We start from the raw sequence: 12,232 nt of genomic DNA on the forward strand, positions 1-12,232 counted from the left end.
GAGCGGCATCGGCTGAGTCCTCTATGGCAACAACTTGAGACTCGGCTTGTGATTTCTCCTCTGGAAGTGCCGGCTCGTCATTCGGGTATGCCTCATATTGAGGGTCGGCTGGAAAAGGATCATCTTCTTCCTGAGCCCGGTCCGGGAGATCCATACCAACTTTCCCGAAGACCTCTTTGTGGCATACCTCACGAAAAGGAGCGGTGTCGAAGGCGGGGATCGATCCAAGGATTCGCTCCCAAACATCGTTACGCCCCATGCGATAAGCTTGAATGTTGTAGAGACCTAGCAGCTCGGAGAAAGGTACGCGTTGTTCGGGTATTTCCGAATGCACTCCTTCCGAAGCTACGGCTTTATATGCTCGGGCTTGCTAGGGATCGCCAACTTCGGATGTTCTTCGAGCTCCCTACTTTTGATTTCAAGGCTGTCACCAAACAACGTGGCAGCTGCTTTTTGCTTCTGGCCTCGCCGCTCGGCGGCGGCACGAATCTTCGACGCTTCGAGGGCTTCCTTGAGGGAGATCACTTCTTCCTCATGCTTTTTCTGCAGCTCCACGGTAGGCTGCGGTCAGCTTGGTCTATTTCGGAGTTGGCCTTGGCCAATTTCTCTTCACAAGTTTGCGGCAAGGAGCTGGTGCGACCAACCCGGCTCAATGCTTCCATGTGTTGATAAAAGCTCAACACGGCATTCTGGGAAGGCGGAAAATATCGAGAAGAAGTCATAAGAAATTATGAAAACATAACTAAGCAAGAAGACCGGTACCTTGTAGATTGACTAACAAGGGAGGTGTCATCCAGGGCTTCAAACTCCTGGCGATCGGAAGGAGCAAGGCGAGGGAGCTCCATTCTGCAGCTTTCTCGGGATCCCGAGTAACCCTGTCGGTCATCTTCGGGGTCCACTTTGGGGGGTGAAGACCTCCTCACCATCCGTCGAAGCTTTGGATTTCTTGTTGGAGGGAGCATCAATTGTGTCATGCCTCCTCTTGGTTCGGGCGGAGGAAGAGACATTAGACCTCTCCACCATCGGTTTCTTCCCTTTACCCGAAGCATCGGCTACGGGCCTGATATTCTGATACCCCTATAAGAGGGGTCGGGAGAGGGAAGAGAAGCCTCTTGATCTACGGTCAAGACCCTGGGCGATCGTTGCTCGGCTGTCACAACGGCCCTAGCGGCCTTCACCCATGAGCTTTCGGGGGTTCATTTCGGGGAGGCACTGCAAAGAAGAAGGACAAGAGTCGGAATTCAAAACATATCACTTCAGTCAAATCAAAGGATGATGGTTAGAAGCTCACAATGAGCCAAGCCCCCGATCTTGAAGGATGGAGTTATACTCCACTTCATATCCATGTATCTCTTGATACCACGGAATGGATTTGATCTTCACGATGGCCGCCTCGTCTTCTCTGGATAAGGGAAGGCCCCGGTTACTCTCGGAAGAAGAAGTAAACCTCCTCCAGGTGGTTGGGAAGTTAAGATCTGATGGAGGCGCTCGACGGAAAAAGTATCGTTCGCGCCATCTTTTGTGGTTAGAAGGGCAAGTTCCTTTGACAAGGATGCTGCCCCTCCAATCAAGTTCAGCCTTATTGCGTTTGGAAAGAAAAACCCATCCGGGAGGATGGGAGATAGAAAGAACATGAAAATGTACAAAGAGAGAAAGAGATGGCGTAATGCCAAGCTCAAAACACAAACCCAAGAAGCCGACGATGAGACGCCGGCTATTGGGGAGGAGCATTCCGGGACAAATGTTCCAGTGATTCAAAAGCTGCGGAGAACAAAGGATTAAAAAAGGGAAAGCGAACCCCGCTTTCCGGTGCATCTATATACGAGAGAAAATTCACCCGAAAGGGATGAATCAACCCTCTCATCGGGGTGGGGAGCCCTAACCTGATATGAGGAAGGAAGATCAAAATCTTGGACAGCTGAAAGAAGGGTTTCCTCATTGTAAATGGAGAGAGCAGAGCCGGGTCCACCATTGGACCCGGAGGTTTGAGGCTGCCTAGAAGACTCGACAATCTTGGAAGATCCAGACTCGAGAAGGACGGGAGAAGTTTCGGTTTTTCTTTCAAAACCTTTTTGAGAAACTTCGGCGAACTCTTGCCGGAGGACGATTAGGGTTTTGTTATCACTATCCGATTGTTCGGGAGCGGGGAGAGGCAAAAGCATCATTGCTATTACCAACAAGGGGTACTAAAGAAGCCCTATCGTCCGCCATTACTCGTTTTAGTAAACTACAAAAAGAAAAAGACCGATAAACTTGCGATTCGGTGAGACGGAAGCTTGAGAGCGGGAAGGCGCGAAGCGAGACAACAAAGGTTCAAATTCCAGACGGGAAGAAAGAAACCTACGAAGACAACGAACCGCTTTTAAAACTCCCGCACGAGTGTTCGGGAATCGAACGATCGAGATTGATTCAAAATCAGCGATCAAGATTGAAAGACGTTTTGAAAGTTTGAACTCACGAATCCGAAATAGGCGTTCGGAAACCGTCGCTTGGATGACGTGAGCCACGACGGATCAAGCGCAAGGAGATATGTGGCCTTACACTCACAACGCTCGAGGAAAAGTGACCACCGCATTAAATGTGATATGACATTTAATGAGGCACGCAGAGATTATCATCGACGACGAACCCGAGTTAAAAACCAAGCCCTCGGGATCGACCGAAAGCTTGGTGCCGGGGGGCTCGTGATACGGAGGGATTATGATCGGACCGGGTTCATACCTGGTCCGACCCTCGACCCGGTGGAGACGGAAAGAACCGATTCGCTCCCGAGCAAACCGGATCTAGAAGATGGCTTCTTTGAAGAAGAAAGCTTATTCGGCTGCAAGCGTGCCTAATCCTACTTATGGATTAGGGTAATCACCCTAATGATGGCGGACTCGAATTGACGGCTGCGGATAATCATTATCGAAGGGATAAACATCGTATAACCTAAAGGTTATCTCAAGAGTCCTCTACTAGCCCAAACTAGTAGAAGTCTATTGCTCAACGGATCTCACTGATAAGATCCAACGCTACTACCCGAAGAAGGCTCAAGTGCATCCAACGAAGGAGATTCGAAGGTACACTCTATATAAACCTCACTACCATACAAGGTGAGGGGATCGATCGAAAAGAATACTATCCGAGACTCGGGTTCGGATACATGCGATAGACCTAAACTATCGGCGATCTGCTATCTAGATCACCTTTCCCAGTTCTTCATTCCTTAGCTCTGCGCTTCTAGTAGAGCCGTTTGTGATTAAGTTCATCAAGCGACTTAGCCTTCGGAGGTGGACTCCCGACCCCGGCGGTCGGGCCACATCCGACGCTTTCGTTTTGCGGGACATCACGTGGGACCGGGGGGTGGGGGGGTTGGGGGGGGGGGGGGGGGTTTGGGGGGGCTTTTTTTTTTTTTTTTTTTTTTTTTTTTTTTATTTTTTTTTTTTTTTTTAATAATAAAAAAAAAAAAAATAATAAAAAAAAAAAAAAAAAAAAAAAAAAAAAAAAAAAAAAAAAAAAAAAAAAAAAAAACCAAAAAATTTTTTTCAATCAGACCCACCCTACTGCAGGACTAAATAATCCAGCAATTGTCGGTGGATTTTACTTTCTCCGCTCACTTTCTCTCTCCTCCACTGACAATCTAATAGAGTGGACACCGGAAAGCGACAGGGCCTACAATTTCTCTCTGCTTCGGTGTAGCTCCTTCTCACTTCTTCAGTTACGCATTTTCAGTTTCAGGTATGATTTATATTCGCTCGAATTCTGAGATCCATTCAACTGTATTCAGTTGAGGTTCGACTTGTTCTTTTCTCAAAATCTTTGTTCTCCCTGAAAAACTTCTAAATTATTGACCATTATAATTTGCAGATCAATTTGCAATTTCTTAGATGGCACTTCATTCTCACAAACTGCATTTCTGTTTATTTTGCAAATAATTCTAGTTTTCTCTTGGATGCATTCTGGTTTTTATCTGCAATTTTTGTTAAGCAACTCATATGGCTGTAACCGTTAGTATTAGACTACATTTCGTAAGGCTTTTGGGTTATGGGTTACTCAACTCTCAAAACTAGAAAAGCGCTATATTCCCAAAGTAAAAAACCGAAACAACCGAAGTTTTTCAGTTCTCTAGTTTGGAACCTTAGCCCCCTTTCCCCTTTTTAGCTTAGATGAAAAACTCCTTGTCATCTGGTTTGTCGAATTCAAATCGACTGGTAGAATCAATTAAGCACAACTGTTGAAAAATAAAGGGAAAATTTGATTTTGGAATGGAATTTGTCATAACAGAGAGATATAGCATTGAAGTTCTAAATCTACATGGCTGAATTGAAAACAGAACACTGGATTTCTTAGTGTAAAACTTTGGTTTGTTGATCCTGTCAATAACATTTTGACCTTGAGTAGCATAAACGAACTGAAGTTGAGATATGTAGTGTATAAAGCTCAGAAGAATGTACCAAACATTAACATAACCAAAAAAAAAAAAGCTTTGGCTAGAACGACATGAGCTACAACTACGAAAGGATAATGAAACTTGTTTACCGGCACAATTCAGAAGCTAAGAGGAACTTGAAATGCAAAATTAGCTATTGGAGGGAAGGAAACCAAGAAATTGATCCCATGAGCTGCTATGGCTGGGGAAGCTATTTTCTGCTAAACTAAACTGGTTCGTGCCTTCTCTCTTTCCCTCAACCTCATGCTTCATTTACTGCTTTAGCCCGAATCTAGTACATTTGAATTTGTATCCTCTCAACTGCTTGGGACTTTCTTTCTTACCTTGCAGCTGATTTCTATTTCTTAATCTGTTCCTAAATCCTAGCTGCAATAGGCTTTTTGTTTTCACCTACATGGATGAGAATGTTTTTATTTTAGACTTATTTCTAATTGATGTTGGTGGTTAGTATGGTTCTGGCTGCTGTGTATTTGGTAAAATTCTTGTTCTAGTAAGCTCATTACAAATAATGTCTGGCATTCATCATTGACGGTTTTCATGGCTAGTTTAGCCTTAACTTTCAATTACACTTGGCATTAGGTGGTGCACATGTCTTACATGGTTACTATGCCTGTATTTTCTCTTATGGAGCAGTTATATTAAAACCATAATGTATAATTTCCGTTTGTGGACTGGATTTTTGAAAAGTAGTATCACTTTATGCTTGCGTACTTTATTTTATGGTTTTCACTGATGCATATTTAGGATTTCCTGTCGAGCACATACATCTTTCTGTTTTGAGCGAGCTTCATCTTTTCTTTGAAGCACAGACACTCTTATGTATAATTTTGTTCTATTATCCATGTCTGAATGTTGTTTTCAACTCACTTTTTGCAGTTTTATTTGACTTCCAACTAGTGGCTGAAATCAAGTGATGGAATCCTCCACGGTGCTCTTTAACCAGCTGAAGGTTAAGACTACTCTTAGAATTCCTTCTTTCTCGGAACATATTCCTTTACTTTTTACAAATTATTTTCATGCTATTTGCACATTTTATTGTAAATGGACCGCATTATTTTATTGAACTAGGTTTTCTGTCATTTAGGAGATTCTGTTAGCTCTTAAGAATGTGAACAGAGAATCTTGATGACTAATTCATACATATGGTGGAACATGAAGGAAAACTTATCTATATTTGGTACTACAGACTTGCAAACCCTGAGAGTGGGTTGTATGATTATGGTTCAGATATACTGTTAACCGTCAGGAAATCAACTACTTTGTGCTTTTGATGAAACAGGAAGTGGAGAATTTCTGTGTATTTATTATCACATGATCTTTTAAGGCCTAGGCCTTTGTTGTGAGATATGGTTTTAAGTTAGTGACTTAGTGTCACGAAATCAACTAAATAAGTTACTCTGTGTAGACTTTACATTTGTTGACCATTACATGTGATACTGATAGATGTTTCATTTGCATGACACCAAATAGACAGCAGAGCCTTTTTTCTTATTAGCTGGCCCCAATGTGATTGAATCTGAGGAGCACATTCTACAAATGGCAAAAAATATAAAGAACATCACGTCCAAGTGAGTTCCAGTTCTTTCAAACAGTCCCTTGGTTTTGGTGAAAAATGTGGTTGAGAAATAGTTACATTTCCTTTTTAAACAATGAAAGTAGCATGCTTCTTATCAATATTTTTATTTCTGTCTATTCAGACTTGGCCTGCAGCTGGTTTTCAAGTCAAGCTTTGACAAAGCTAACCGTACTTCATCCAAGTCATTTCGTGGTCCTGGTATGGCTGAAGGCTTGAAGGTAGAATTTTGTTTCTCAAAACTTTGTATTTAGTGTTGTTGAAACTTGAAACTATAAATTCTGTTTACATTTTAAGTCATGGCCATTTCTGAAAATGATGCTTTAGTTAATCAGCATTACCATGCAACTATTTTGACTTCCCAGTTATTCTACAAATTTAAGTCTAGAATTTAATAGTTTTCAATATTTGACATTGCACTAGCAACGTTTACAACCCCCCCCAAAAAAAAAAAAAAAAAAAATTGAATTGCACTAACAACTATTGTACTAAATTTCATAAAAACATGGTCTGAAACGAAATTTCGTTGAAATTTTGATAAATTTGGTGAAATTTCAAGGGGTTGTAATTGTAAATTGTAATTTGTAATTTTTAAATTGTAATTGAGATTTGATTACTTCTCAGTATTTCTTCTTGCATCTTAATGAAAGTTTCAATTTTCTTTTACATATCCATGTTTACATTTGTGAAAATATATGATCGAGTTTCGTCCGCATACGGCCGGGCATGTGCAAATCAAGATCACCACTTTATGTTAGGTTTTAGTAAAAAAACAACATTGCCATTTTGTTTGTTGGCTTCAAATTAGGCTGAATACAAAAATCAGACCTAAAGACCATCTAAAACCCACTGAAACATCTAATTGAGAAATGGTACACCATTGTACCATGTTTTTCTGAAATTTTGGCCGAAATCTCAATATCTTGGTGTCTTGACCAGAGAGGAGATGGGATTTTAAACTTTGCTAGCAGCAGGCTTGTTCTTTGATTGATTAGCTGTTCTTATTGCTAATTTTTCATTGCAGATCCTTGAAAAAGTCAAAATGGCTTATGATATCCCGATAGTGACTGATGTTCATGAGACAAGTCAGGTATATTCTGCTCTGCACCTTATGAACACCCAACTGTTTCTTGTTGAATCGGTCCTTTAAGGGCATATTATAGGTAAAGCCTTATTTATCATTCTGTGTCATTCCACATGGTCTTTCTATTTCTGTTTCCCATCTATTCAGGATTTTATTGTTTGATGTATGAACTCCAAACTCAAATGAGTTAATAATAATAATAATAATGGTGAAATAAAAAATAAGTGAAATATTTCATTTTTTCTTTGCTTCTTTCTTGACATGCAGTGTGAACCTGTTGGTAGAGTTGCCGATATTATTCAGATCCCTGCTTTCCTATGCCGACAGGTTACTATTGTCAACTTTCTAATCACTTTCTACTTATCTGATCATAGAAAATATTTATCCCTGAATTTAATGATTCTGGGTTCTGATACTTCTCACTTTTGTTACAGACGGATCTCCTAGTTGCTGCTGCCAAAACTGGAAAGATTATCAATATCAAGAAAGGCCAATTTTGTGCTCCATCAGTAAGCATTCAGAACCTACTATTTTCCCTCTTAATTTTCAGGTACCAGAAATATTTAAATATGTTGTAGTTGTCCTTGTCTAATCCTTGTCTACTTTCCATTACAATAGTGGAATATCAGCAGTTCTAAATCTATGGAATTACAGAAGTACTTTATAATGCTTTTCTGTGGGGTTCCCATCAATTTGTGAGTGCAGACCCATATTGTACTTGTTGCCATAGACTGAGGTATTGGTGTTGGATTGTTCAGAATCTTCAGATCAGCCTTGACTTATATCAGTACCTGGCTGATCCTGGGTTGGGTATCAGCGTTCGAAATCATTAGAAAAGAATTGGCTGATCCATGCCAATACCAGTCAATCCAGATTGGCATCCGCAGATACTGATACCAATACCAAGACTGATATTTCCTGGTGGAAGTTGGACCAAGAACTGAAAATGTATACCTTTTGCATTTCATTTCCTGAAATTTGGTAATGATTCATATGCTTGATTCAGATCCTGAACTGGAGATGCTAACTTAAGGAGGATTTTGTGTGTTGTAGTCTCCTTTCTTCAAACACCTGTCTGCAATTTTATGTGGAATAGACATAAGCTAGAAAGAGCTATAGCTCATTATCTTGTTCAACTTAGATAGCACAATTTTCTCTTCTTCTTCTTTTTTTTTTTTTTTTTTTGTGGACAAGTTATTCCCAAGCATTGTGTTAATTAATGACTGGGAATTTTTCAGGTGATGGTAAATTCTGCTGAAAAAGTTAGATTGGCTGGGAACGAGAATGTCATGGTCTGTGAGCGAGGAACAATGTTTGGTTATCGTAAGTCTTGCTTTTACCATAGGCTTCTGAGATTTTTTGAAGTGTAGGTTCTTAGTTATGATGTATATCATTTTTCTTCAGAAAAAGGGACTTTTAATCTAATAAGCTAAGAAGTAAGATTAACAGAACAGCTGTGTAAATTCATTACGGGCGCGTTTGATAACGTTCTTAAAAAACGTTTTTGGCGTTCTTCTATTCTTTGGGAACGGAAGAACGGGTTAGAGGCGTTTGATAAAACGGTTCGTTCTTCTGTTCTTTAAGAATGGACCGGTTAGAAAAGTGTTCTAAAGAACCCTTTTGCAGAACATCCAAAATATGTTTTTACCAAAGAATAGAAACGGAAGTGATAAAATTTGTTCAAATTGAAGCCTTAGAACGAGTTTATCAAACACCAACTTATTTTTCAACAAAAAAAAAAACACCAACTTATTCTATTAGTGTTCTAAAAATATTTTCAGAACGGATTTATCAAATGCCCATTTTCAAGCAAAGAACGGTCTTTTAGCACGGAAACATAAAAAACGGTTTTGCATAAGAACTGGTTTCTCAGAACGGAAACGTTATCTAAACGCATACTACTTCTCCGAGTACATCCTTGGAGACTTTGAGATGCTACAGTTGATAGTCGAAGGCAACACTAGAAGTTGATTACACTGTACAAACTCAACTCCATCTAATATAGACCATCCAATAGATTTATTTCTCTCATATAAAAATAACGAACAACACTTGAAGTCATTTCAGAAAAGAAAAGCAAAAAGAAAAGATACCATTGGTGAAATTGAAACTTTCAATCTTTTGAGGTTTGGTGCAAACCAAGGCTGTTAGACTCGCAGACAATGGAGTTGGCAGGATGCAAATGGCTCCAGCATTGTACAATGAACATCCAAATGGTCCCTAAGATGATAGGGCTTTTAGCTTAAAGCATTCAAGGAATGAAAGCAACTTGCACAGCTGGTCTGTTTGCACAAAAATGGTTACCCATAACTCAATATACTAAAACAAGCTACCTCTTGCATCCAAAAGGTGAAGTTCTTGAATGCCATCAGGCTTAGGGATCTCCTTCATAGAAAAAGATAATGTTTCTCTACGTCATGATCTGATTATGCGTGACCAAGGTTTACTTTATATTTCACTCATTTCTACATAAAAACACAAAGATTATCCTAAGCAATCTCTTTCCGGCTTTAATTTTGTCACCGTCATCCTCTGTAACATTGTTACCATGCATACCCTGTAGGCCAAGTATGTTTTTATGACCATGTGATGGACATTAAAAGTTATGGAAGAATCTGTATTGATTTATTCAAATTTGAGCAGCATTGGCACAACTGCTGCTTCATGTGTGCTTCACTGTCAGTAGCAGGGGTCGTTGAAACTGTTCCAATCTGTTCTCAAATTTATGTTAGTGGAGCTGCTGAACTTAGGATGCTGGGAAACTTCTTGGCTTATGGATGGTGAATCAACCTATCTGATTCAGAGCATCATTAAAGATATTTTACTTCTCTGCTTGAGTTTAGCTTTAGCCCTTAAGTGATTTGAGATGCATCTTGTTCATAAACCTAGAGAATGAGGGGAGAGGAAGCAATGTAACTTGAGCTTCCGAGTGACTGGGTCAATGAGAAAACATGGAATTCCTCATCCCCATTGATTGCTTTTATCTGTATCATTTGATGACCATATCAAACTTTGTTTTAATGTGCAGATGATTTGATTGTCGACCCACGCAACCTGGAATGGATCAGGGAAGCTAATTGTCCTGTTGTAAGTGAATATTTGTTCAAACATCATTTCCTGGTCGTTGATGCAACCATTTTCTTCCCAATTAGTGTAGCAGTAACCTTGAAGGTCTTGTGTAACTTTACATTGCTAGATACTTGCACACTAAGAAGTCATGTTAATTAGTTGCCTGTTTAATTGAATTTATTTCCTTAAAGGTTGCAGATGTTACACATTCACTGCAGCAGCCTGCTGGAAAGAAGGTATGTCCCAAATACCTTGAGTACTACAAATTCTGCTTATAATTAGAAATTCTGTTTATCCTTGAGTACTACAAATACACACATATACTCAATGAATTTATAACTTTTCATTTTTCTTCAAGTTAATCACCTTAAGTTTGCTGCTGAAGTTGTACTTCATTAATTGATGAAAAAGAGGCACAAATGCCCCCTTCATGAATATTGAAACTATTATTTACAAGCTACCTCTGATTCTTTGGTGAGATTTATTGAGGTATTGACTGACTTGAAGATCTCTAATGTATTTGGTAACTTAATAATGTGGTCTGCCTTGCGTGGCAATTGTGATCTCAATCCAACCATATTATATGGGAACCTCATCTCATGGGATTTCATTATATTGTCTCACCATAGCGGAGGATCATAAGGTTTTACATTATGTGTTCTCCTTAAGGAAAGAAAGGGCAAACTCGGTGCCAAAGGCTTTCGCACAAGCAGAGTGGGGGCAGGGACTATTCCTATGTAGCACAATTGTTAATGTGAGAAGAATCATAAATTTTACTGGAGGCAGTACCATGGCTAATTGAGGAACTCAACTTTAAGGATCCTTCCAGTTAACATACAGGTCTTGGATTTGATCAGTTGACTGAGCTTCAACTTCTAATATTCATTGTGGCTCATCAACTGAGTCTTCAATCTGAAGATGTTGATTGTCTCATTCTTTCCTTGTGTATATCAACAGCTGAAGAAGCATAAAGAAGAGATGGGACCAAGATACTTAAAAGAAAGAAGTTACTGTAACACTAACAGCATACCACAAGTCTGCTGCCAATGTTTATTGGGATACTATCTGTAGCAAACCAGTAGCTTAGATATCAGAACCAGAGAACAGAAAAGACCAGGAGGCGTTAGAGAAGAGAGAGAAAAGAGGAGAAGGGGAAGAGAGAACTTGCACAGGTAAGGCTCCTCGTCTCCTTACTTTATAGATCAATAATCAATATTAGTTTAGGATATCTTTCCTAAACTAAATTACAGAAAAAGGAAATACAATATTATCTACAAAAAGGAAAGTTCTGAAATAGGAAACTATCCTAAGATATGGTTTACTTGTTTACCAAGCAAAACGGTAAAGGAAGCTAGGAAAAGATAAGGGTAAAATATGAGAGAAAGACTAGAACAAGAAACAAATGAGAAACTGGATACTGAATTGGAGTACCTTTACGAAGGGCAATCAGAACAACAAATTCAGGAGGGCTTACCACTGGATCCACAGATGAGGGAGGTAGACGTGGGGGAGCTATGAGAGCAGTGCAGCAACTGTCCTCGGATGCCTCTCAAAAACAACGGTGACATCAGTTTAAATAGGCAGAAGAAGAGACCAAACTGTAACTTGCAGATCAACAGTCTGAGAAATAACTATTGGAAGTTCATCATCAAAGGTGGAACATTAATAGGATCCTTAAAAAGGGGGTAGACCCAAAAAAGGAAAGTATTTATTGCCAATAACCCACAATTTCTAACACTATCTATTAGTTTCTATTTTCTTGCATTGTTATTTAATCAATAGCTTGAGCTTATATTTTAATGTTACTTCTTTTTCAGTTTTACTAGCAGCTGAACAATCACCCCACACTATTGGAAGTTGCTAATTTTGTAACCATTGGTGAGTTGATTGGAAGTGTATGAGACTGAGGAGAAAAAGAGATGAGATTGATGAAAGTGACCTATAGGTTGGAAGCTGTGAGAGGCAGGACAGGGGAGAGATTGTGGGTGAGAGGCCCTGAGTGATAGAACCTGACTGAGACAATAGTATATCCCCTTCTTTTCTCTTTATCCTTCTGTTCTTCTTTCACAGGTGA

The 12,232-nt window shown here is 39.7% G+C and overlaps 1 protein-coding gene across 1 annotated transcript; it reads left to right on the top strand.

Moving 5' to 3' along the window:
* The first annotated feature begins 3,581 nt into the window (after positions 1 to 3,581).
* Positions 3,582 to 10,436, top strand: LOC148999475 (2-dehydro-3-deoxyphosphooctonate aldolase-like). Its single transcript, XM_089141116.1, has 10 exons — positions 3,582 to 3,720; positions 5,309 to 5,381; positions 5,903 to 6,000; positions 6,130 to 6,226; positions 7,030 to 7,095; positions 7,357 to 7,416; positions 7,524 to 7,598; positions 8,328 to 8,412; positions 10,118 to 10,176; positions 10,350 to 10,436. The coding sequence occupies exons 2-10, from the start codon at positions 5,346 to 5,348 to the stop codon at positions 10,434 to 10,436; spliced, it is 663 nt and encodes a 220-aa protein (XP_088997242.1). The 5' UTR covers positions 3,582 to 3,720; positions 5,309 to 5,345.
* Positions 10,437 to 12,232: the final 1,796 nt, after the last annotated feature.

Source organism: Hakea prostrata, unplaced genomic scaffold (genome assembly GCF_041222555.1).
Source record: "Hakea prostrata isolate BN-2017 unplaced genomic scaffold, UWA_Hpros_2 contig_3, whole genome shotgun sequence".
NCBI classification, from domain to species: domain Eukaryota; kingdom Viridiplantae; phylum Streptophyta; class Magnoliopsida; order Proteales; family Proteaceae; genus Hakea; species Hakea prostrata.

What these genes read in the sequence shown, in the direction of transcription:
- LOC148999475 (XM_089141116.1), top strand. Translation starts at nt 5,346, where the DNA reads ATGGAATCCTCCACGGTGCTCTTTAACCAGCTGAAG. An exon ending in TGCTCTTTAACCAGCTGAAG is followed by an intron (nt 5,382 to 5,902) that starts GTTAAGACTACT and finishes GACACCAAATAG; the next exon opens with ACAGCAGAGCCTTTTTTCTT. An exon ending in GGGAAGCTAATTGTCCTGTT is followed by an intron (nt 10,177 to 10,349) that starts GTAAGTGAATAT and finishes ATTTCCTTAAAG; the next exon opens with GTTGCAGATGTTACACATTC.